Below are 23,793 nucleotides of genomic sequence, written 5' to 3'. Positions count from 1 at the left end.
ATTATGTTGTTCATTCAGGATGGTTGCGAGCGTTCACGATCTCTTACTAGATTGGCTTATTTAAAATGATAATGATGCCCAAAGAGACGGTATTTTTTTGGCGCGATTATGGCGAATAAACTCAACAGTAGTTTAAATTTGTGCATCAAAAACAAAAGGAGATCTTAGGATACAGCGGTGTCACTAAAAGGTAACGATTTGAACAAAAAATAAGTTTTCCATTAGCTTTGGCAGTGAGTTGAAATTAATTTACAATTAACTCAAAATTGTTTATGAGGGAAACACTGTTTAAATAAACTAGTTTTCATTCTAGGCCTATAAGTTGTTTAATTCAGTTGTTAAATTGTTGATGATTCGCTGTCAATATTCGTTGACGATCTTCACCCATTTTATTTCGATTCTGCCGATTGAATTTATCATGATACACATTATTCAGCTGCATTGTAGGCCTTTTTTAATTATACTTGCGGCCGGTCGCTGAAAATAGCTAAACGTTTCTCAATTGTTAATAACCGCTAACAAAAAAAAAACAACAAAATAACACGAAATGAAAACATGTAAGAAAAAAAAGCGAGAAGCAAAACTCGACAGAATAGGGAGAAACAAAATTTTAAACTGTTCGTAATACTAAAATCTCCAGAGCTTTTAAATGGACCAACTTTGACAACAATCGGTTATACAGTCCGATGTCGTTAGTAACAGTTATCTTATTCATCACCAGATGGTTGCAAGCGTTAATGATCTCTTACTTGACTGACTTATTTGAAATAATACTGATGCCCAAAGGGATGTTTTTTTGGCATGATTTTGGCTAATAAATTCAACAGTAGTTTTAATTTGCGCATTAAAAAGAAAAGGCGATCGTAGGATTCAGCGGTGTCACTAAAAGGTAATAATTAAAACAAAAGATAAGTTTTGCATTAGCTTTGGCAGTGAGTTGAAATTAATTTACAATTAACTAAAAACTGTTTAGAAGGGAAAAACTGTTTAGAAGGGAAAAACTGTTTAAATAAACTACTTTTAGTTAACACGCACTTAATTCTACACCAGATGGTTGCAATGGAACAATTTTGCTGTCGTCTTACAGGCTCCCTTCGAAGTGAAGTCATAATTATATAAAGAAAATAGTTATTTGGATTCTGAAATACATAATAGCTCAACGCTTCTCAATTTCCAGTAACTGCTAAAAAAAAACCACAAAACAAAACAAAACAGGAAATAAAAACAGGTACGAAAAAAAAAGGAGAAGCAAAACTCTACAGAAAATAGGAAAATAAAATTTTAAACTGTTCGTCATACTAAAATCTCCAGAGTTTTTAAAAGGACCAATTTTGACAGCAATCGGTGATACAGTCCAATGACGCTAGTAAAATGGTTACGTTATTCGTAATTTCTATCCTTAAATGTTACAGTTCCGTTTGAGAAAACGCTCCGATTTCTTCGTTGATAAGGTTTTTATTTTTGCAGATTGTGCCAGCGGTTTGAGTCACTGCCAAAGAGCAAGAAAGGTGAAGTGCTTCTTTTTCATCGTCCCTTACAAGTTTATTAGAAATGCTACAATATCATCACAGGTGGCCGTAAATTAGTGAAAAATTAATATACTAGAAAGTATAATACTAATGATTAATTGATAACATACCAGAAAGTGAAAAACACAGAGAAATTCGTACTACGCAGATCACACATTAAATTGATAAACTTTGCAAAAATTTTGTTTATGTTGGAAATGGGTTTTTTTTGTTTCGTATTTTTTTTCCTTTTAATTTTCAACGAGAAAATTCAATCACACTAGAGTGGGTTGTTGAGAAAGGTGGTTTCAAATCTTTGAGATTGGCCGAGGATAAATTTCTGATTCAGTACCCATTTGGCATCATCAGGTGTGATCCGAGAATATATCCTTGACACACCCGAAAAAAATTAGTAGCTTGCTGGGTGTTTGGGTGATGATCGCCCACATAGAGGTTACAGATGTGGTTTCTGCTCACGTAAAATCTCGACTTCAGTGGGGGGCGGGAAGTTAGAAAAGGGGGATTCTGACGCAATTTGAAAACAACGTTGATTTTTATTGGACTCATGAAATTTAACCTTGATATCAAGTCATCTTTGAAATCAACTTTGACTTTAAGAAGCAGTTCTTGCACATTTTGGAGACAACCTTGATTTTAAGGCAACTTTTTCACAGGTGAATAAAGTTCACAATCTCACTCGTGAGTTCTGAAGAGGGTGTAAATATTATCATCTCGTATGATCCTCTTATCGCACCATCTGGGTGTCAAGGGGGTGTTGATTGTTCGTGTGAAGATTTTAAAATATCAACGTTGTATCTTCTGGCAAAAAATTTGTGGCGTGCCTTGATTTGCTCTTCTGGCAAAATTGTGCCTTGTAAATGAGAAGTTATTTCATTAATTAGTCACGCTTTCCAGCTCACGGTTAATGATGCTGAACTGAGCATCTTAGAAGATGAAGATCATTGTCTCATACTCCTGAGATCGACAAACAGGGCGAATATGTTTCCAAAAGTCGCATTTATTGCGCTGTTTTCCTTACCAAATCTTCTGAAGACCTCTTCCCACATATCTCTTGTCTCTATTCCTTGGCTATAAACCTTATTTGGGATTCCATCAACAATCACCTTCACTTCAGTGATATCAGGATTGAATTCCTTCTCACTGTCTCTTGCACCAGCAACATATGGCTCGTAAAAAAAGAATAAGTCCCTTCATTGACCTCCTTGGAACATGGATGCCTCGTTGATGATTGTGTCCAATCCCTTATCCACTGAGACTATCTTGAAATGAGTGACGTGCTTGTACGTGAAACTCTTTCCATTTCTGTAGTTAGACAAGGCCTCACTAGCGAGTTCTTGACTGCGAATGACTTCATGATCAAAGTGGATGTTAGTAAATTCATAGGCAAGCTGCGTCTTGTCAGATCCTATTACAACATTGCTGGCAGGTGCAACCCTGAGCTCGCAAAGAGGCTCATCAGAAAGAACTCTTGGAAAGACTCCATGATCCTTCAAAATCTCATGATGGAATCCTATATTTATTTATTCTGATCAACATGATTGGGCGTATTCTCATTGTCAACTCCTGATTTCTTCTTATCTTCAGCATTGCATCTGATCTTTCAAAGATCAACAGACTCAATAAATTCTCTGAACATGCTCGCCCTCTCATTCTTAGTCAAGGAGAGGTCCTCATAGAGCTTGTGTAGATCATAAACATTATTGTCCTTGTAGTCATTTCTACGAATTTCACAGCCAATCTGTCAACCAGAGCTCTTGAAACATTGTTCACGATATAACTGTTTGCGTGACCACTAACTTCCGAGTCAAAGATAAGTGAAAAAGATCCTGACACAAGGACATCTCTGTTATTATGCTGTGGAACTGGGACCCTAAGGACTTCAGCTGAAGGTGCCCTTTTAGGGTTAAATGTTACTCTGTGAATTGCGCGGTCAGCCTTGAGGTTGTTTGACGTCTTTTTTTTCAAAGTTTGGGTTGGTTTTTTCACTGACTTTCATTTTAAAATAATAGATATTTTACTTTAAACTGGATGAGTTTGGAGCTACTGATCCTCTTTTGGAGCACAGTGACGGTGATGATGATAATGATGAGGTCCGACCCCTAGTTGTTCCCCCGGCGGTCTGCTGTCGTACCGGTCTCCCGTTATGTTTCTTGATCGTTGGTATTCACGCTTCACAAATTTCGATTCCATTATCCCTGTTGATGTTATCAGGGAGAAGTCTTTTGTGAATAGCTTCCTTGAATCTTCTGGTGTATTAGTGTGAGTCTCGATCAATAAACTTTACTTCGTCCCAAGTTATTGACGTGCACTGAAACGGCGGAGGTCTGGGTACAGGCTAAACGTATGCCCTTCCCGTGCTCTTTCATCCTCTCTTGCATACGTCTTCCCATTTCACCAATGTAGATTTTGCTGCATTCACAGGGAATCGTGTAAACCACGCTGTCCTATCTAGCTGGATTGACAGTGTTCTTTGGTCGTACTAAATGTAAGTGTCCTCTCGGACTTGAAGACTGCGCGGATGCCTTGTTGTTGTAGGCAACGGCGAAGAGGCTCTGATACACCTTTTACATGGGCCAAAAACGCTGTGGACTTGAACTACGTCACAGGCCCTCGGCTTGGGAAGGAATTTCTTGTTTTCGCAACCTTCTGTACAAAGGAGGAGGGAAAACCGTTAGAAACAAGAACTGATGACAAATGTCTCTTTTCCTTGATGACTGATGATTTTTTCGAGAGACGCTTCGCTCGGTCATGCAAACACTTAACAATACCGCGCCTTACTTATTGAGGGTGGTGTGAAACATGCGCTACGTACTGATTAGTGTAAGTTGATTTTCTGTAGACACTGGTGGTCAAGCGTCTGTATGGTTCCCTCGTAACTGACGAGTCGAGAAAGACGATTATGTTGTCTTTCTCAGTTTCCATGGCGAATCGGATGGTAGGTTGCTGACTGTTGAGATGCTGTAAGAGACAGTCGACATAACTGCGATCCAGAATGGTGATGGTGTCATTAACGTAGCGCTTCCAGGTCTTGGGTTTCTGTGTTGTGGATTTTATTGCTTGTTCTACAAATACCTCCATGTAGAGGTTTGCAATAACCGCTGACACCGGGCTGTGAGCCCATGCTTCATCGCCGTGATACAAATGGCGCGTGAGCAGTCGACCCCATCGCCAAGTGACTACATCCTGAGACAAACGATTAAAAAGTTTACTATAATAACCCAAGTTCGTTTTCAAATGCGTCAGAATCCGCCTTCTCTAACAACTGGGGGAGGGGGGGGAGGAACGAGGCCCTTATTTGAGGAAATGCACTTGATCGTGGAGAGCGCCTAGTCTGTTTTCTGTTAAACGTTATTGTAACTTTTTATTGCTAAATCTTAAATAGAAAAACAAAGAAAGAAATGCAACATAATCTACGAAGACGTTAAGTTAATATCAACATCTTTCAAGGAGAGAGACTTATTTGCTTAAAAAAGATGATGACGTTTGAAGCCGAGATGTACAATGGCAATGCAATTGGAACTTACAAATTGAAGGAACTCTGAAAGAACACAAATCTAGGGATTACTGGAGTGTTAAAGAGACTATTCTTGTTATTTTTTCCGCTTTAGTTGTTGTGTAAAAAAGTTATCAATTGGCAATAGAAAAAGGCCTTTCGTATCCCTACTAATTTAGAAAGTGAGGGGGGGAACATATTTGAGGGTAGGGGTCTTATTTGACGTTTTGGCCCAGAGGGTGCTTATGCGGGTAAGGGCTCTTGTGCAAGAAAATATGGTACTTGTTAATTTCTAAAGAGCGTTGATCAAAAATTACACCTTTGCAATCTTTAGTTACTTTAAGATAATTACAAAGGAACTTGTCGCAGATGTTATTGCCATGATCCCTAGAAACTGCCACAAATGTGTTTAAATTCGTCTTCGGGGGGAAAAAAGTAGTAAAAAGATCTTTGTTGAAAAGCTATAAGGTTTTTTTGAGTCCTTGTCAATTTCACACACTTTTGGTCCGTTCAGCTGATAACAAGATGGATTTTCAAAACGGAACAACATTCACTTTCTTTAAATAAATATGCGAATGTGGAAAGTTTCAAATTGAAAAATCGAGCATTTCTGTAGGCCAAATATATCTAAATTTGAATATTTGTTTTCTCGGTAGCTATTCGTTGGAAATTTGATTTCTCAAGGAAATAATATTATCCTCTCATTAAGAAAAATAACCTTTCAAATTACCCCTAGAATTTTATAATTTCAAGAATTTTTATTACCATTTGTTTTTTCTGTCATCGGTAGGGATGAATCGGCGAATTACTTATTTTATTCCTTACCTAAAAAGTGAACGATTTGACACACTGTAATCCTGTTTATTTTTTTTTTTTCCTTTTTTCTTCCATGAAGATTATCATGAATCCTCAGGCTTTTCTTCTGTTCACACTGATAGCCGTTCCATGCACGTCTGCGAGTATGTTACCCCGTTATTTTGTATGTTAAATTACTACTTTAATCATTTCCTAGGAAACAAGTTTCTCAAGAAAACACAGTCTAACATTGAAACTGATAGGCTCTACAAATTACTAGATGACAAAAAAATCACACGAATCGTGACCAGTCGTTGACACGAACTATATATCTTTACACTATCACTTTGACCGTGAAAGTTGCGTCACGCTCGCGCCGTGAGTATTGCGAACCTTGTGATATAAAAAGGCACTTCGCAGCTCACTTTTAAAGTTTTTGCTTTGGTTTGCTATATATATATATATATATACTTTTTTTTTGTTTTTTTGTTTTTGTATTTTTTGTTTCTGTGATTGACACTAAGCAATTACATTTCATTATAGATCACGTTCGATAACTTTTTTACTTCGACGGAGTGGCGTTCGATCATTTTTTCTGTTTACCGTTATGATTTTACTAAATTATCATCAAATAACCTTCTCATTGAGATATACAGTACTCTGAACATTTGGAATATAATACTGTTGTATTTGCTGCATTTGTCTTATTCCTTTTATACAGTTAAATTAAATTGCTCTCTAGGTATTGGTGATTTCCTTCCTGGTGTAAAGCAGATTTCAAATGTTGCAGCTTTGTCTGGAATTGTTGGTGTAAGAATGATCATAACTTTTTCTTGTTGAAATTATAACTTAGTGTAATTGAAACTTGTTCAACCCTGGGCCCAGTGGTTGGAAGGATGGTAAGTGCTAACCCAGAGTTAAAATCAATTTTAATCAGGGTGTGTTCAATCCTTTGTTTAAAAGCCTTTTTAGAATAATTTGCTATAATTTCTTTAGAGCATCCAATCATCAAATTGCAGACTAAAAGAATTGTACATACTGAATTTTATTTGAAAGCTTTCAGATATGAAATCAGATTTCACACTGACTGTTAGTTGTCTAAACTCAGCTTTTAACAAACTGACCCTGTACTCGTGGGAAGCAGAGAAAGAATAAAGAGGAGATGACGGAAGACTTTCTTGTTATACAGTTTGTGTTTCCATAGTATTTTCACATAAAGATTTCACTTAAAGTGGTGCCAAATAGAGCATCCAGTTATCCAGTCACATCCAGTTATCCCATTATTTCAGAATTTTGGTTTGTTGAACTTTCTCTGTGGTAAAATTTTATTTCCTTCTCAATACTTTTAGAAAATTCTGAAATTATATGAGTCGAATACCAGTATCCTAATATCCTTCTCAGGGAAAATGCACATATTTTTTCCAGGCAAAAGAAGTCCTGAAAAAAGTACTTTCAGAAACAATATCATTCATCTTTAGATGGATTTGTCATCTCTGAAAGAACTTGTCATCTCGTCAATAGGACTATATGAATGACAATATACCCCCAGGCAGAGCTTTTGTTATCATCTTTTTTTTTTAATGGAAAAATCTGTAATTTTGACAACATGCCAAAGCAATACCACCAAACAACAGTAATAAAAAAAGGCTATGTATCTCCGTTTCTATTCTGAAATGTTTACTCATATTTTTTACTTGGCCCTCAGAGATCAGTTGGACTACCAGATGTTCATTCTGGCTATGGGTTTGCTATTGGTAAGTTACAACTCACACATCTGTAATAAATAAAATGTAATGTCCAATTGATTGTAAAATAAAACTCAGGTTTAAATTGGATTTTATTTTTTAATATGGGCTAATTGCTCAGTGGTTGTTCTAGAAAAGTAACAGTATGCTTCAACCGTTCAGAGGAAATACTGAAAGCAATCAAAATTAAGTCATTCTTGCTCTCTCATTCTTAAAGTTGGTTGCATGTTCATAGTTCATAGTCTCATCTTTGTTCTTATTTGCTGTAATTACCCTTGATTGGAAGAGATTTTGCAATTCTCTGACAAAGTAGCTAAAAATTGATTTAAAAATTATAATTATAATTCCTTGAGATGGAGTAATTTTTCCTATTATGAACAGAATTCTAAGTCATAGCATTTATGTGACTCTAATGAGACAAGATGCCAAAAGTGAAGAGGTGCTTGTCTCTCACAAAAGAAGTAATTTGGAAATTCCCCTTTCCCCTTTAGTGGGGCGTCAGTGGTCCAGTGGTTAGTGCGCTGGACTCTGGGTCGAAGGGCCCGGGTTCAAGTCCTACCAGGGGCATGTCGCTGTATCCTTAAGCAAGATGCTTTACCCACTTTGCTTCGTCTCTCGGATAAGACGTAAAGCCGGAGGTCCCGTCTCACAACCCTTCTATGTTACAAATAAATTGTGGGACGTAAAAGAACGCACGCACGCAAAGAGTAGGGCACGTAGTGCCCGGTGTTGTGGTCTATCTCGATTTGTGCCGTCGTAGGTCTGGGTGGGTGAGGTGTGATCAAAATGGACTGAAGCGGCTGCCAGAGGCGCCTTTAATATGCTGACGTCCGATCTCACCTCTCTGGTTCCTCCGCAATTCAGCCCTTGGCTGCAAGTGAGGAAATTGGCACCATTCATCTTTCATCTTTCTTTTCTTTCTCTCTATTTCTTTTATTTCTTTTTTTTCTCTTTTTGTAGGGAATATGGCAGCCTTTGACATGTCTCTTCCGGAAGCAGTTGTTTCTCCTGGTAAAGTTAAAAAAAAGTCTACTTCATAAATGAATTGATGAACAGATTTATTAATGATTGATCAAAATTACAAGCTAGTGTAGCAAGACCAAAGTAGCAGTGAAATACCTTATGCTATTCTTTGAGTTTGTTCTGAATTGGTCATTTTATATTTACTTGTCATGCAAGATGGTGATGACACGCACAAGCCATTTCTTTGCATGGCTTTCAATTGGCCATATTATATGCATATAATTTAAAAATTGTTCACAATCCTTGTGGTACTGATCACAAAGTTTTTGACAACTTGTTGTCCTTGAAATGTATTTTTCATTGTATGATTACTTTAAAAGAAGTCTCCCATCTAAATCTGATTTTAAAGAAGTTCTTATTGTTTATAATCATGAGAAGTATTCATACAAAAGATCATCTGTGTTAGGTGGTGTTGGTTTTGATATCAACTGTGGAGTGCGATTACTGAGGACAAACCTTGATGAGAAGGATGTCAAACCTGTTAAAGAACAATTAGCACAGGTACAGGCTAAAGTACATTATGGTAAAATTTCCTCTTCTTCTTTTTGACTGTCACTTACCCCCTTGGTACAAATGTCTTTCTCTCCCCACTCCTCCTCTGCCACAAGTATCTAAGATATAATTTTCACCTAGAGGATACTGAGCACTCACCTGCCATAATTTTGCCTGCTTTAGCTTGCCTCAGGCTGGGTGCATTTCTACATGTACATGTACTTACACAGTGTATCTTTCACGTACTAAGCACAGAGGACTTCAGTTATCTGAAACATTTGCAAACCAGCAAAACATTTAAGAGAACTGTTTTACTTTTTGTTTTAGTTTATTTTGGTTTGTTTTGGTTTTTTGTTTGTTTGTTTGTTTGTTTGTTTTCATATTTCTTCTTAGTTATGCTAACATTTCTAATTTCCATAATATTTGTTTCTTTTTTTTTTCTTCTCATTTCAGTCACTTTTTGATCATATTCCTGTTGGTGTTGGCTCTAAAGGTGTTATTCCCATGGGTGCAAAGTAAGCTGAGTTTTTCATCTCTTGTACAACTTGTCAGTCAAAGCTGTTTATTCTGACTTCAGTTACAAGCCTAACCCTTTCACTCTCAAGATTTCATTGGTAATTTTCCTTACTTTCTGTCATACTATCCCTATGATGATAGTTTGGAGAATTTGATATTGGATCAACTGATACCAGCGATTCCCAACTTGATATTTTTCTTTATCCTTATTACTTGTCTGCTTGATAGTAAATTGAGATTGTAAGGAGAAATTGTCTTGGTCACTCCTGGGAGTTAAAATGTTAACACTGTATTGGGTCCATTACTTTTTTTCTGTAGTCATTTTAATATTTCTTATCATTTTCTCAAACAGAAATCTCGAGGAAGCTCTCTCAATGGGGATGGATTGGTCCTTAAGAGAAGGTTGGCCATTTTCCTAAATTTTCTTTTAGGTTGTATTTTTAAGGGGGTGTCTTATGAAAGCCATGCAGTTAATAGAAGGTGTGAGGATGTTTTTAATTCATTTTCGAGTTGATTTGGGTGATGGTAAGTTAGGAAATTCCAAATAAGGGTGCTTAATGGGTAGTTTTTATCGGAAAGAGGCAAGTGAGAAGTGGACAACAGAGAAAGGGTCACTGGGAAATTTAGATATACATTATACATGTGCCATCTCAAAGAAGTATTTTAAAAGAATTTAAAATTACGTTACCTGGTATTAAGGTGAACAAAATTGGAAGTTGAAAATCGTGACGGTCATATTTAAGGTGTCACTGGTGTTCATCTGAAGGCTTCTTAGTTATATGTAATTTTGTCTTCTCATTACAGGTTATGCTTGGGCTGAGGATAAGGAGCATTGTGAAGAGTACGGACAAATGCTGCAGGCTGACCCTGGAAAAGTTAGTGCTAGAGCAAAGAAACGAGGCTTGCCGCAGGTAAATACAGAAGCACAGAAGTTTCATTTGTAGCTCTTACTGAATAAAATAAGCAGGAGCGTTTGATACGAGCGTGGACTGCGCGACGAGGGTAGCGCAATTGATGACTGATTCTTTGCAGCCTGTTGTGAAGGCGCTCTTTTATCGAAAGTCCTCTGTAATCACAGGGAACGCTATTACAACGAGCAAGTAGAACAAAGTCAAATATGGCAAGGAACCAGTGGGATCTCATTACGAAATTGAGCAAACTCTACAGAGCTAGGGAGGGGGAGGGAGGCTACATATAGTAACATGTCGCGACTGATTTTAGAACAAGTTGCGTCCGATCTTGCGAGAAAGTGGCACGAGTTTCCATCCATAACTGTACAGTGTTAGTAGCCAGTGGTGTCCAGATCACTTTCGCCTTTCGACCAAAATTGTTCTCAGACGTACAGATTACTTCAATCTCTAAGTAGGCTTTGAGTTAAGTAAAATAGTAAGTTTTTAGGGAAATTGCGGTGCTGTATCGTTAGGGGGTATAGCAGGATAAGATGATTTATGAACTGAATTGATGTGTAAATTAGCCACCGTTAAGAGTTCCTAAAGCTGACGTTTCGAACGTTAACCCTTTGTCAGCATTAGAAACCCTAAAGCTGACGAAGGATAACTGTTATGGCTTATCTTCTCCACTGATTAGCTTGGCACTCTTGGAGTGGGGAATCACCATGCGGAAATCCAGGTTGTGGATGAAATTTACGACAATTATGCTGCAAAGAAGATGGGAGTTGATCATCTTGGACAGGTAGAAAAAAGGGCACTTACGTCTTAACCCTTTAACTCCCAGATCAAATTTGTAATTCTCCATACTGTCAACCATACAATTGTTATGATGTTAGTTCAGAGAATTAAGTATTGGATCAACTAATTATCCGCAAATTGATATTTTTCAATATATGTAATTTTCAAATACTGTATTGATATTGTAAGGAGAAATTAAGTCTTAGTCACTCATGGGATCTCTGACTTGCAGGGAGTGAGGCATGTGAGCAATTGAAGATCTTTTAGGAAAGCTGCTTGATATTTTTCTTGAGCTTGTAGCAAATATCTTTTCTTCGTCTCTCTCGTTACATTTCAAACCTGATAATAATTCTCTCAGTTCTTGTGTTTATCAATTGTTACTCATTCAGTTACCAACTACCACGACTACCAACTCCAACAGCATCAACTGGGTCTCAGTAGAACTCTTTGGTTTAGGGTTAGTTTGGTTGCCAATGATCTTGTCAACAATTATATAATTTATGTTTAAAAGGTTTGTGTGATGATCCACAGTGGCAGTAGAGGACTTGGACATCAAGTGGCCACTGGTAAATGGTTTATATACCGTTCCTCTCTTTACGATAGATAAATGAATGTATTATCGACTTAACTTATGTCTCCACAGAAGGCAAGACTTGATTATTTTCCAGGTGATCGCTGTCACCCGAGTCATGCATTCTTGATTTCTTCATTTTACAGATGCACTGGTAGAAATGGAGAAAGCCATGAAAAGGGACAAGATTGAAGTCAACGACAGACAGGTTTGCTAACAGTGTAGTGCATTTAAGTCTGTGCATTAAATTTGTATTTTGTCAAGTATTCCACGACAATTGCACTTGTCATGGCCGTCTACATTGACAAAGAAACTTGTAATGACATCTATTAAGTGGAACTTGCTAAAGTAGAATTTCCCTTAAGCTTTGTTTGCAGTTGCTCCAACAAGTATTTTTATCCAGGCATCTAATTTAGTAGAGTAGGGATAACGAGCCTTGATTAATTTACCACATCTACAGAAATGATATCTCTATACATCATTACATGAGCAATTGCTTCCAGTGCAATTATAGTTGGATGGTTTTGGGGAAGTTTCGCTGTGATAGGTGTAATATTAATTGACTTTGTCTCTTTTCTCCGTTATTGGTATCTGTTGAGTCGATTTACACTGTGCGATCAATGGTCAGCTGAACGAACGGCCCTATAAAAGCACGTGGAGAAATAGTACGTTTTCATTAGCGATGGAATCAGAGAAGTTAAGACTGTTCTCAAAACAATGAAGTTGAAAATCGGATTCGCAAGCTCAACTTAGCCAGGGTATAAGAGTTCACGTTAAATCATTCATGTTTTTAGCCTGGTAAATTTTGTCTTCTCCAATTTCCCTTATTTGTCGGTTTTAGAACAAGACAACTTACTGAGACAAAAGTTTTCATGATCAACCGTCTAAACTGCTCGCTTCTCCTAAGGATTACTACAAACAATCACAATTGTAATGCTCTACTCTAACGGGTCTGAAATCGTAAGTTCTGATTAGTTTATTCTTCCCCTTATTTGGATGGTTCCGACGATTTGTTTCTCGTTTTAAACACAAGTGTTGACAACAATATAATTGGTTCCTTTACAGCTTGCTTGTGCCAGAGTTAACTCACAAGAAGGTCAAGATTACCTCAAAGGCATGGCTGCAGCAGCGAATTACGCTTGGGTCAACCGTTCAACGATGACATTTTTGACAAGACAGGCTTTCGGAAAAATCTTCAATAGTACCCCTTACGACTTAGACATGCAAGTGATCTATGACGTGTCACACAACATGGCAAAGATCGAAGAACATGTATTCTTTATTGATCTTACAACAATATCTTCAGTTCTTTGGATTATATATATATATATATATATATATATATATATATATATATAATATATGAGGCCCAGAAGGCCGAAACAGTACTGTCTGCAGTTAGATATAGCTCTTTGGCATACAAAGCTTTGCTTTCATGTCCAAATTGAGCACTCTACTAGGATGAGTCATTGCTGCTAGCATTATGCATGCTCACTAGTTTTTCTAGTTTGAGCACTCTGGCATGGCTTAGATGATCCCACATATGTGAGATCACTTGGGGTGGCTATATGGTCTTACCTCCATCCTAGCATCAGCACAGCACTGATGAGGCCCAGAAGGCCGAAACAGTACTGTCTGCAGTTAGTTATATATATAAAATATATATATATATATATATACACACAATTATTTTAACTTTTGAAATTACTTAATTACTTACCTTAGCTAGTAGATTAGATATTGGACGGTGTACAGAAGACTCTCTTAGTACACAGGAAAGGATCAACCCGTGCATTTCCTCCTCATCATCCGCTTATCCCAGTGGATTATCAGGTCGGCTATTCACTGTTTACTACTCCTTTCGATCGCAAGGTTTAAGGTTTATTTTATTTTACTTTTTTAAGTTAGAAATCGTTGTTTGAGTGCTTACAGTCGTTCGCTCCAAGGTTTTTTACTGGTCCAACACTTTTCGTGTTGGGCTATTTCTTTCCCAGTTTTAATCGCATTCTTCGTCACGTTCATTCTCCCTTCCCACCGTTTCCCTTCAATCGCTCGATGATTGGAACCCGCAGAGCACCATACTTCCTTTTGAGGGCAAGCACCTTTCTTGTTTTACTTTTACATTCTTTTGTCTTCGGGTTCATTTATTCGCTTCTTCCTTGGCCCCTTTTTCTCGACTGAGGGCGCAGGTGGCTCAACAGGCAGCGTTTTGTTTCACGACTCTAAATTAATGAAAACTTTCTTTGCTCTTGCTGAGATACATGTACTCATCGTCTTGTCCATTATTTTATCAGTTGACTGGTCAACCTGTACTGATTGGAGGAACCATGGGCACGTGTAGGTAAGGTAAAGTGTAGGTGTAGGTGTAGGTAGGTAGTGTAGGTGTAGGTAAGTTAAAAAGTAGTCTCGGGGAAGTAACGTTCAAAGGTATTGTTATTATTGTAGGTGTTTGCTATTATTGTTGGTGTTTTCGATCCCTATACATATAGCCTTATGAAAAACACTTTTTCACGAGGGACGAAACTATTGGTTATCTTGAGCAGACATGGAGACCCAAATTGTTCCATGTTTTGTTTGGTTTTCAGTTATGTTTTGACAGGAACGGAAAAGGGAATGAACCAGACGTTTGGTACCACGTGTCACGGAGCGGTAAGTTCATATATTATACGCAATATTGTTTCTTGATTTGAAAGCATGATGACATAAAAAATGCAAAATGACCACAGCATTTCCTGGTTTCAAACCTTGGGTTGGATAAGGTTTGAAACGTGTAAGCAAATAGGTTTGTTTGTTATGATTTTTTCTTTCCCATTTTCCCAGAAAGTATTTTGAAATGGATATTTATATATATATATTATCTATCTATCCATTTTTCTTCAGGGAAGGGCATTATCAAAATCAAAGTCACGGTGTGTGTTAGTAGTACTAAGAATAAAGTCATCAGCTGGTCCAACTTGACCTAGTCATAAACATAGTTCCATTCATGCAGTTTTAATTGTCCTTTCCATTCTCTTTCAGCCGAAATATTGACTATCAAGAAGTTCTCAATGGTCTTAAATCCAAAGGAATCTCAATAAGAGTGGCTTCCCCAAAACTGGTTATGGAAGAGGTAACGAATCAGTAAATGGCCGCCTTTTTTTTTAAAATTCGTTTTCATGCTGTAGCTTCCATGGCACTGCATCAAAAGCTGTTGAAATCTTAAAAAAAGAAAATGTGTGTTAATTGTGTGCATTTTTGTTCAGCTTTTTAACAGGCTCCTGAGTCTTATAAAAACGTCACTGATGTCGTTAACACTCGTAAGTATAAGCGTCTCTTGTTGTTCGATGTTACTTGCTTTTCAGGTTTTCATTGTTGCAGGTTTGCGTTGTGTTGTCAACGGTTTACAAAGAAAACAATCCCTCAAGATACATTTTAACTCCAAGAACTTCCGAGACAATGAGATTCTAACCTAAAGACGACAGCTCGTTGACGATGCAGGATTCCCTACCTTAGACACGAACTCGTTCTTCTGCTTATAAGGTGTCCTATCCGGCTGAGATAACTAAGAGTCGTTAGAGTCAGTTTCTTTTCCCTTCAAAGCAAATCATGTTTTTCCTTTCTGCAATCGGTTCACTTATCTTCAACGTCAAACACTGAAGTGCCTCCGTAATCAAGTTTTCACCTCTTTGAACTTGAGAAGCATAATAGAGAATTCCCCTGTGAAATGTTTGCATTAGTTCCGTAGAAAGTTAAATTTGGAAAAAATCATGAAATATTCTGATCACGAAACTGATGATGTCGTTTACTCGATCCAGGACATCATCATCATTGATTGTGTAAACACCCATCTCTGTCAAAGTGTGGTTACTTGACATATTGGTGTCCGTAATGTTTAACATAGACTGACAACACCGGAATCGATGATCTGATACTATACGCAGATTAAGTGCGGTGACTGTACATGTTGGTGTCTGCAATGCTTGACATAGCCTGGCATTTATAGGTATGAAAAAAGAACTATTTAAAATTTGTTTTTGGATTTTAATGTCCCTTATCAGATTGCATGAAAGTAAGCAAGATTTGATTGGTTCATCTTTGCTAAACAAGCTGGTTCAAGTTAGAATCGATAATAAGTCGATACTAGCACTAAAGATTGATGTTTTGCGGTAGCGATTTGTACTTATCACAAACGATTGGTGGCAGCACTGACGATTGGTATCGTTACAATTTCTGTATTTTACAAATAACACAAGCCATACTCGTTTAACACTATCAACTGACATTAAAACCTATAATTGAAATTAAGCGCTATCGATCTGTCTCGGAACACCAGCGATTTACAACTGGCGCTTTTAATTGGAGTCTTACAACGGCGATTGGTGGAACAACACAAGCGATTGAGGCTTAGGGCTAATGATTGAACATTTTTTAGAGCGGAGACTAAATTGATTTTAAAACATGATTTGTTGATAGCTCTAACGATTGAGTTTCATCACTAACGAGTGATAATTTTGGCACAAATGGCTCCCCATACTTTCCATGTTGGTATTTGTAATGCTTCACAGAGACTGACAACACCGGCATCGGTGATCTGATTACCACGCAGATTAAGTGCGGTGACTTTACATGTTGGTGTCTGTAATGCTTGACATAGACTAGCAACACCGGCATCGGTGATCTGATTACCAACCAGATCAAGTTCGGTGACTTTACATGTTGGTGCCTGTAATGCTTGACAAAGACTGACAACACCGGCATCGTTGATCTGATTATGACCCAGATGAAGTTCGGTGACTTGACATGTTGGTGTCTGTAATTCTTGACATAGACTGGCAATACCGGTATCGGTAACCTCCCCACCACCCAGTTCAAGCGTGGTGATTCTATTCCATTCAGATTCCTCCTCTGCATTGAGCGCACCAAAAACATTTAATGTAAAAGACACAACAGGGCAGTCCACATACGCCATCCCGACGCGAGAAAGATCAAAACGTCCATTACGTATGCAGAATATGTCGTGAAATCTCCTTACTATTCCCTTAGCAAACTCGATGTCTTCGTATTGTAGGAGACATTTAGAAATTAAAAGCCCCCTTGTGCATTCATCTGCTGATAGGTCGTCGCTGAGAAATTTGTTGATAATCAACTTTTCCACAAATTCGTTGTCTTTTTGCTTGGACAAAATACCCGACATAAATAGAACTACTTCTGTAGACTCATGTCTGAGGTGAATTGTTCTTGTCTTTACAAAGCAACGAGCCGCTAAGTACTCTTGGACAGTCAAGTGTGTAAAAAAAAAATGTTTAGTCGTCGTAGAAAAAGATTTTCTGAAAGGAGGACCGCAATGAAGAAGACCGCTTCCACACAGCCTTTCAAACTCGTGTAAGTCAAGAGTTTTCAAATCCTCTTTAAGGAAAAGAAACCTCCTCTCCAGAAGAAGTTGAGCAGCCAGCTCTGATAATTCATCCAGAGTCTCTTCGAGAGAGGCTCTTTTCTTTTTATCGTGCTTTTGCACGAACATGTTGACCACTTCATCATAAAGGTCACTTGTTTTCACTGGGAGAGGATTATTCTTCTTTGATTGCTGTAGAGTATATTCAAAGAAGGAGCACATAAGAAAACAGAGCACAGGAATGTGGGCAAAGCTGATAAGATTGACATTCTTTGTAATGTGGTCAATTACAATATTTTTCATTCGGTCGTTGTTTTTAAAATACTTTGCAATGTATTCTTTTACTTGTGGCTCGGAAAATCCTGTAATTTCAACGTATCTATCAAAATAGATGTCTTTGGCTTTTATTTTGTCAGATTCATCGGGTCTTGACGTGATCATGACGACTGAACCTCTCAGTATTTTTCCTTTGATAAGCTTGGCACACAGTGCTGCTACTGGCATTTTCTTTTTGGCGTTATTTGGGTACTTCTCATCTGAATCACTAGCAATGTACTCTTGTTGTGAACACTCGTCATACCCGTCGATTATAAACAAAACTTCTTCGGAATGATGAACAGTGTACTCAAATATAGAGTCGTCGATGTTTGAGTGGTCGTCTAGCACTGAGGATCGGTTTAGTATATCCTCCAAGGTAACAGGGTCGTCCCCAAGTAGATTAAGCTGACGGAACGTAAGTAAGTATGCGAACTTAAAATCAGGTACTTCTGCATTTGCTCCGGATCGAAACAATTCGTTGTCAGCCCAATCTCTGATCACCTTTTGACAAAACAGTGTTTTACCAATGCCTGCCTTTCCAGTGACAAGAACAGATTCAGGATGTTTTCCGTCAGTTGGGATGAAAATTTCTTGAGAGCTTTTAATTTGCTTTCCACCAATTTGACCATACTGGCGAAGGCGTTCTTTTCTTTTCACATCGAGATCCTCGACTGGTTTTCTTCCATGTTGCATGAGGATGTTGGTGAATATGTGATCTGTTCTCACATTGGACATGGTCGGTGAGGCATTAGCGAGGTACTCGGTTCGGCTTCTTATTGATTCTTTTAACGCATCGGAGTATTCTGCTACAGCTGAAAAGAAAACCGTTACCTCCATTTATTTTCATAAACTATTCATGTACTAACTTTTTCAATGCTCGACGAAGAATCATTGAAACGCGATTGTTTCATTGACTATCACACTCGCTGAGTTTTGCTTTAATTAGGCTTTCCAAAGGTGCAAGTTAATCTCGAATCCGTTTGCAATTAATTGACACCAAATTCCGACAGACCAATTGAAAAAGCGTAGCAAGGGGTTGGTGTGAAGGTTAAATTATTTCATTCTTAATAATATGCCTGCAAACATTTCAGAACGCTCATTAGATGAGAACACGTCAATTAATCCCAAACAGCGCAGTAAGTTGAGATTTAGAGCAGAAAGTTGGAATTGATTGTAGACAGATGAAACAGTTTGATTGCTAGGAGAGTCACAAAAGCGTAACAAAATAAAATAGCGGAGAGGTTAGGGGAAGGTAACAATCTTTTTAATCCAGAGTTTGATGAAGAATGCAAAAAATAAAATACAAACAAAGCACAAACAACTGGCCAATAGTCTAGAAGGTTTGTGCATTGAAAAATATGAATCGGAGGCCCTTAACAAACTTCTTGTGGAATTTCTCACAATAGTTTGTCAGAAAGACGAGGAAGATTCCGGAATTCCGGAATCCAGCACTCACAGCGTGGAATCCAGAATCTAGTACTGTTCTGGATTACCTTACATGAGGCGTGGGATATCTTTCTTGTACTGATTATTGCTGTCGACCGATACCTAAGAGACTAAGAGTGCAAAAATCCGATTGTTCTTGACGGTGAGTATAAAATCTCGACCCAAATGTTTGGGGAAAAGCCCGACTACTCCAGCACAAGGTAAAGGCAAGCGGCCGAACCAGCGAGCCATGACACGGAAAAAAAAAAGGAAAGAAAGAAACAACTAAAGAGGAAAAAAGAGTCATATTATGCTTTTGTATTATTAAAAAGTATTCGCATGTTTTTTTTTTCGTGCAATTCGGGATAAAGCAGCACTTGTAAATTTTATTTAAATACTAAAAGTTGCTCTCGCCCGACAGGCTCGCGCAATTTGTTCGCTTTTGAAAAATTTGCTGGCGCTGTTTCATCCTAAATTTTACTCTAAATCATGTGATTACCAGCACTAACCGACCCATTTCCGTAGCGGTTCCAGGAATTTGTGGTACGGGAGTAACTAACTTTGACTTAGAAAACTTTTTGTGTGTGTGTTTACGCCAGAGGCCTTAGTACACTTAGTGGAGAGAATGCGTCCTGTCGTCTCCACTTCATCAAGAATTTTAGCTTTTTCCCATTTCTTTCTTTCGACGAACCCGACCAGGCAAATACTGTAGGACTTACTGCAGTTTTTTTGGTGCAAATAACCTTGGCAGGGAATCTTTTTGAACTGTGAGTTCTCTTTACTCCTCGCATGAGGAATAAAAAAATAGATAAATAACTCGCTTATCACCCAAAAAATTCATGGAAAAGCCAACACCTGGTCTTTTTTCTAATTTCGGGTCAGAGAGAAAGGGGTCAGTTCTAGTGGAAGATATTTCTCCGAGTTTGAGCTCTTGTTAATTGTAGGCATTCTATAATACTAAAATGAACTGATTGTTAAATTGCTTATCACCCTCTGATCAGAGGCCCTTCAATCTTCCTCTTCAAGTTTCCTTTCTCAAGAAAGATCAAAAGGCCGTGCACAGATTTTACCGTCAATACACAATACCTTTGTCTTCTGCTTTCTTTATAGGGTTAACGATTGCTTCCTTTAATTCATCCATGCTTTTACCAAACTGCTCTGTCATTTCATGCAGGCTTTTACCAATTTCATCCAATTTTTCTTTGATGCTGACTTCATCCATGATGCACTGTTTAAGAAGCTCTTTTTAGTGTTCTTCGAAATCAGGGCCCATGCATTCCTTCTTCAGATCATCAATAGCACTTCGATAACCAGTTCCTCCTAGTCTCACCAATGAATCTTGGATGTCCTGCCAGTGTTGATTGAATGTTGGGTCATCAACTGAGGAGTTGCTGACATGACCATAAACTGTGTTTCTGTAGCACTTGATACGAACGATATCTGCCTCGAAGGTTGTGTCTGTGGCAGGAGGAAGTGTATCCCAGCCTGTCGCTGGAGGAGCAAGACCACAAATGTTCCTCAGCAAGACCATAAGAAGAGTTATATCGAAATTCTTCGATGAAACTGAGGATCTGACAGCAGGATACAGTTTGCCCCATTGTATGGGATTTAACACTTTCTTTTTCAGTGATTGTAGCACTGTATGGACTGGAGGACTGGACAAAACTGTGTCTAGGTTACCGGTTGGACGCTTCTTTTCAAATGCTTCTCTCAGGACATCTGATCCGACATCCACCAGAAGCCTGCACAGCCGGGCGTAATTGGTTGTCTCTTTTGACGAATGAAACGAAGGTGCTGCAGCGGTGGCCATGGAGAAATACCGGATCGTTACTAGGAAAAGGTCTATGACTTTTTAACCAAGAAATTTGCTTGCTGCTTTTTCGTCAGTCTCCCAGGTCCAGCACTGAAAGAATGAATAAGATATTCGATTTCAAAACCAATTGACTCACACAAATATTTTCACTTGCAAAAGTGTTCGTTACATCTCAAGGTCACCAAGGGTATTGCATTAAACTGATTTTGAATACCTCTGGAGCACTGATTTCTCTTTTAAAATTGCTTGCAAATGCTTCTCGAATCTGTTTTTGCGTGACTTAAAAAAAAGCGTGACATATGGCCGTTTCACTTAGTGTGAAAATCAAACTGGCCTTTTCTTCAGATCCGAGTAGAACTCCTTCCTTTTAGCCGGCGCACTTTCCATACACGTAAATTAGGGGAATTTAGGGCAGCATTGCAGGGTTTTTGGCTGATAGCTTCCTAATTTCAATCACCAGCGTGTTTTACAGTGTATTCAAATATTGAAATAAAGTAAAGAGAAGATTAAGGTTGATCGCATCTGGGAAAAAAGAATTTCTTCGGATTCGGAATTCCACCAAAACAATCCGTATGATCATACTCCTTTACACTTCTATTTTGTTTAACCTGTGGCTGTCGGAAATGAGACTAAAAAATCTGCTATTTTTCCATTAGTTTACAGCAACATTTGCAATTTAGCCTCTGCTTCTTTGGTTAGTTCCTCCATGCTTCGCGAGTCCCGTCGGAGGTGCCACTGTGTCGGAAATGAGACTAAAGAATCTGCTATGTTCCGAAACTTCGCGTTTTATTTATGAAATCAACTTGATATCTTTCTCCCTCCCTCCCTCTCTCACGCTCCGGCCTCTCTCATTTTTAAATATATAATATGATCCTATTGTTCAATCATCTGTCACTAATCGCAAAAAATTAACCGGAAATCAATTAACGCTGAATAATCTCTCACATGGCAAAATTCTTGAATTAAACTCGATCTACATCGTAAAAGAGGTTATCGTTCATCGTGATGGTAAGTAATAACAAACTGTGTAATCGTTTGTCTCACGATGTAGTCAGTTCAGATGTAGATCGCGACGTTTCGACTGCTTGTTCCTAGTCTTCATCAGGCGATGGGGTCGACTGCACACTCGTTACCATTTGTATCAAGGCTATCTAATGCGATTGCATCGACCCCATCGCTTGATGAAGACAAGCAGCAAGCAGTCTAAACGTCGCGATCTGCATCGCAAGTGACTACATCGTGAGACAAACGATTAAACAATTTATCATAAACTTAATCTAGTCATATGTTTACTCTTATATCCGTGCGTTTTTGGGCTTCGATAATATTTCAAATGATAAATTGATTTTTTTCCTAAGGAATTACTCAATACGTATGTTATTATACTAAGACATAATTATCAACCGAACCCGATTTTTCGCAAAAAATGCTATCGATGACATTGATAAACATAAAAAGGACATCATACTGGTTCGATATTCATCACCGATAAATGATGTTATCCTCACGACAACTACCTTTTTACTTTCAGGAGATAAATTGTGTACATGTAACTTATTCTACAATTCGATTGCCACCTATTAGGTGGGTAGAGCCTCATGACAACGAAGTGGCAGCAGATAAACAAGTGAAGCACAATACAGCGTGAACGGGGGAAAAAACTGCACTAGGTGCTGCCGGTGAACATTGTACACAGGAAGCTAAGAATTAGACTACCGTTAAATTGACTTGACATGAGCTAAAAATTACCTCAGCGATTTTTTCACAAATGGTGAATACTGCAATCTTGTGTGATCCAAAACGTATTGTGGTAAAATTTCCGCACAGCCCCATACTTCATTATGCATTCAGTTCTTGAATGGAGAAAACAATGACTAAAACAATACATTGCCATTGGGAAAACAGATTTGTTTAACAATAGTATGGGGCTGTGCGGAAATTTTACCCGTATTGTTATTTTTAGTTTCTAATCGTGTCGTGTTTGTGAGTGATCTGTCGCGTATCAGGACTATACCAGGAATTCGATTTTAATCGTTGCGCAACCACATGAACCGATTTTAGTCGAATGATTTCGACAAACTCGGTAAGATTTAATCGATCGTTCGACTGTATGAGCCATTTTCTTCACCCTTAGTGACTTCTTTTTATGGTCAATTCAGCCTGTGTGCGGGCTAAAATAAAGACGGTCGGGAAGGTAAAATGCTTGCTAGCGCAGCGTAGATTCACTTGAGGTCGTAACGATGTGTTTATTACAAGTTGTAATAGACAAAAAGAACGTATTCAAACTGAAACTCGACTCAATATGGAATAATCTACAACTTATCTCCAAAGGTTGACTTGTGAGCTCTCACTCGGAGGCCCACTTGCAATTGGTTTGCGGTCATGGAAGCATAACGATTTCACCTGGTTATATTATCAGCTCCCTGCAACATGCGTTAATTTAGGTCAGTCAGGCTTCGATGTCTCAGCAGTCATCAGAATAGAAAAAAGTTGGTTGAGATAAAGGTTTGTCCATTTGCGGCCTAAGATGAAATCTCGTATTCAAGCGGATTTCATCGTCAAATGACGCAGACAATTTCAAGGAGGGGTATTCGGTGAGCTCACACTTGCAGTTTCCAAACACTAACCTTTGCTCTGCGCTATCAATAGTTTCCGTCACATCTTAACGCTTCTATGGAGATTACATTTCTACTGGACACATTCATCACAGAGTAGTAGCTCCACTTGCCGCAGGTTTTGGGTGAAATTTTGCTTCTGATTGTTTTCGCGTGTCTGACTGCGTGACATGGAAAGACTGGAACTATAGTAACCATGGATACCTTTGACGTAAATGACGCAGACTACAGAACAGGCGTCGTTGTTGCATTTTCGAGTCTTTTTTAGGGCCTGTTTACATGGAGATGGGGGACCCCAGGTGGGGTGAGGTAACCCGCCTAGCCGTGGTCGAAAAATAAAACACGTTTACATACAATCTTACAACCCCGGGGTGCTGGGGTGAGGTTTCTTGAGGTTTT

At 38.3% G+C, this 23,793-nt stretch overlaps 3 protein-coding genes and 1 pseudogene across 3 annotated transcripts; 1 reads left to right on the top strand and 3 right to left on the bottom strand.

Moving 5' to 3' along the window:
- Positions 1-3,543: 3,543 nt before the first annotated feature.
- LOC149045224 (uncharacterized) lies at positions 3,544-4,451 on the bottom strand (annotated as a pseudogene).
- LOC149045223 (RNA-splicing ligase RTCB-like) lies at positions 4,450-15,749 on the top strand. Its single transcript, XM_089205866.1, has 15 exons — positions 4,450-4,464; positions 7,523-7,571; positions 8,523-8,573; positions 8,992-9,086; positions 9,531-9,592; positions 9,946-9,995; positions 10,398-10,504; positions 11,181-11,285; positions 11,793-11,847; positions 11,999-12,060; positions 12,918-13,124; positions 13,590-13,685; positions 14,147-14,193; positions 14,438-14,501; positions 14,733-15,749. The coding sequence occupies exons 1-15, from the start codon at positions 4,450-4,452 to the stop codon at positions 14,808-14,810; spliced, it is 1,143 nt and encodes a 380-aa protein (XP_089061992.1). The 3' UTR covers positions 14,811-15,749.
- A 102-nt stretch (positions 15,750-15,851) lies between these two features.
- On the bottom strand, positions 15,852-23,581 carry LOC149045221 (NACHT, LRR and PYD domains-containing protein 1 homolog). The gene is made up of 3 exons (XM_089208089.1): positions 23,407-23,581; positions 20,053-20,869; positions 15,852-18,353 (listed from the first exon to the last, which is right to left on the bottom strand). Exons 2-3 carry the CDS (start codon positions 20,186-20,188, stop codon positions 16,327-16,329), a joined length of 2,163 nt encoding a protein of 720 aa, XP_089064215.1. The 5' UTR covers positions 20,189-20,869; positions 23,407-23,581; the 3' UTR covers positions 15,852-16,326.
- On the bottom strand, positions 20,213-20,986 carry LOC149045222 (E3 ubiquitin-protein ligase DZIP3-like). The gene has a single exon (XM_089208141.1). It carries the CDS (start codon positions 20,774-20,776, stop codon positions 20,213-20,215), a length of 564 nt encoding a protein of 187 aa, XP_089064267.1. The 5' UTR covers positions 20,777-20,986.
- Positions 23,582-23,793: the final 212 nt, after the last annotated feature.

The sequence above is a fragment of the Pocillopora damicornis genome, chromosome 5, assembly GCF_964200805.1.
Source record: "Pocillopora damicornis chromosome 5, jaPocDami1.2, whole genome shotgun sequence".
In the NCBI taxonomy this organism is placed as follows: domain Eukaryota; kingdom Metazoa; phylum Cnidaria; class Anthozoa; order Scleractinia; family Pocilloporidae; genus Pocillopora; species Pocillopora damicornis.
Note: the sequence above shows the minus strand (reverse complement) of the source record. Positions and strands in the feature narration are given on the sequence as shown.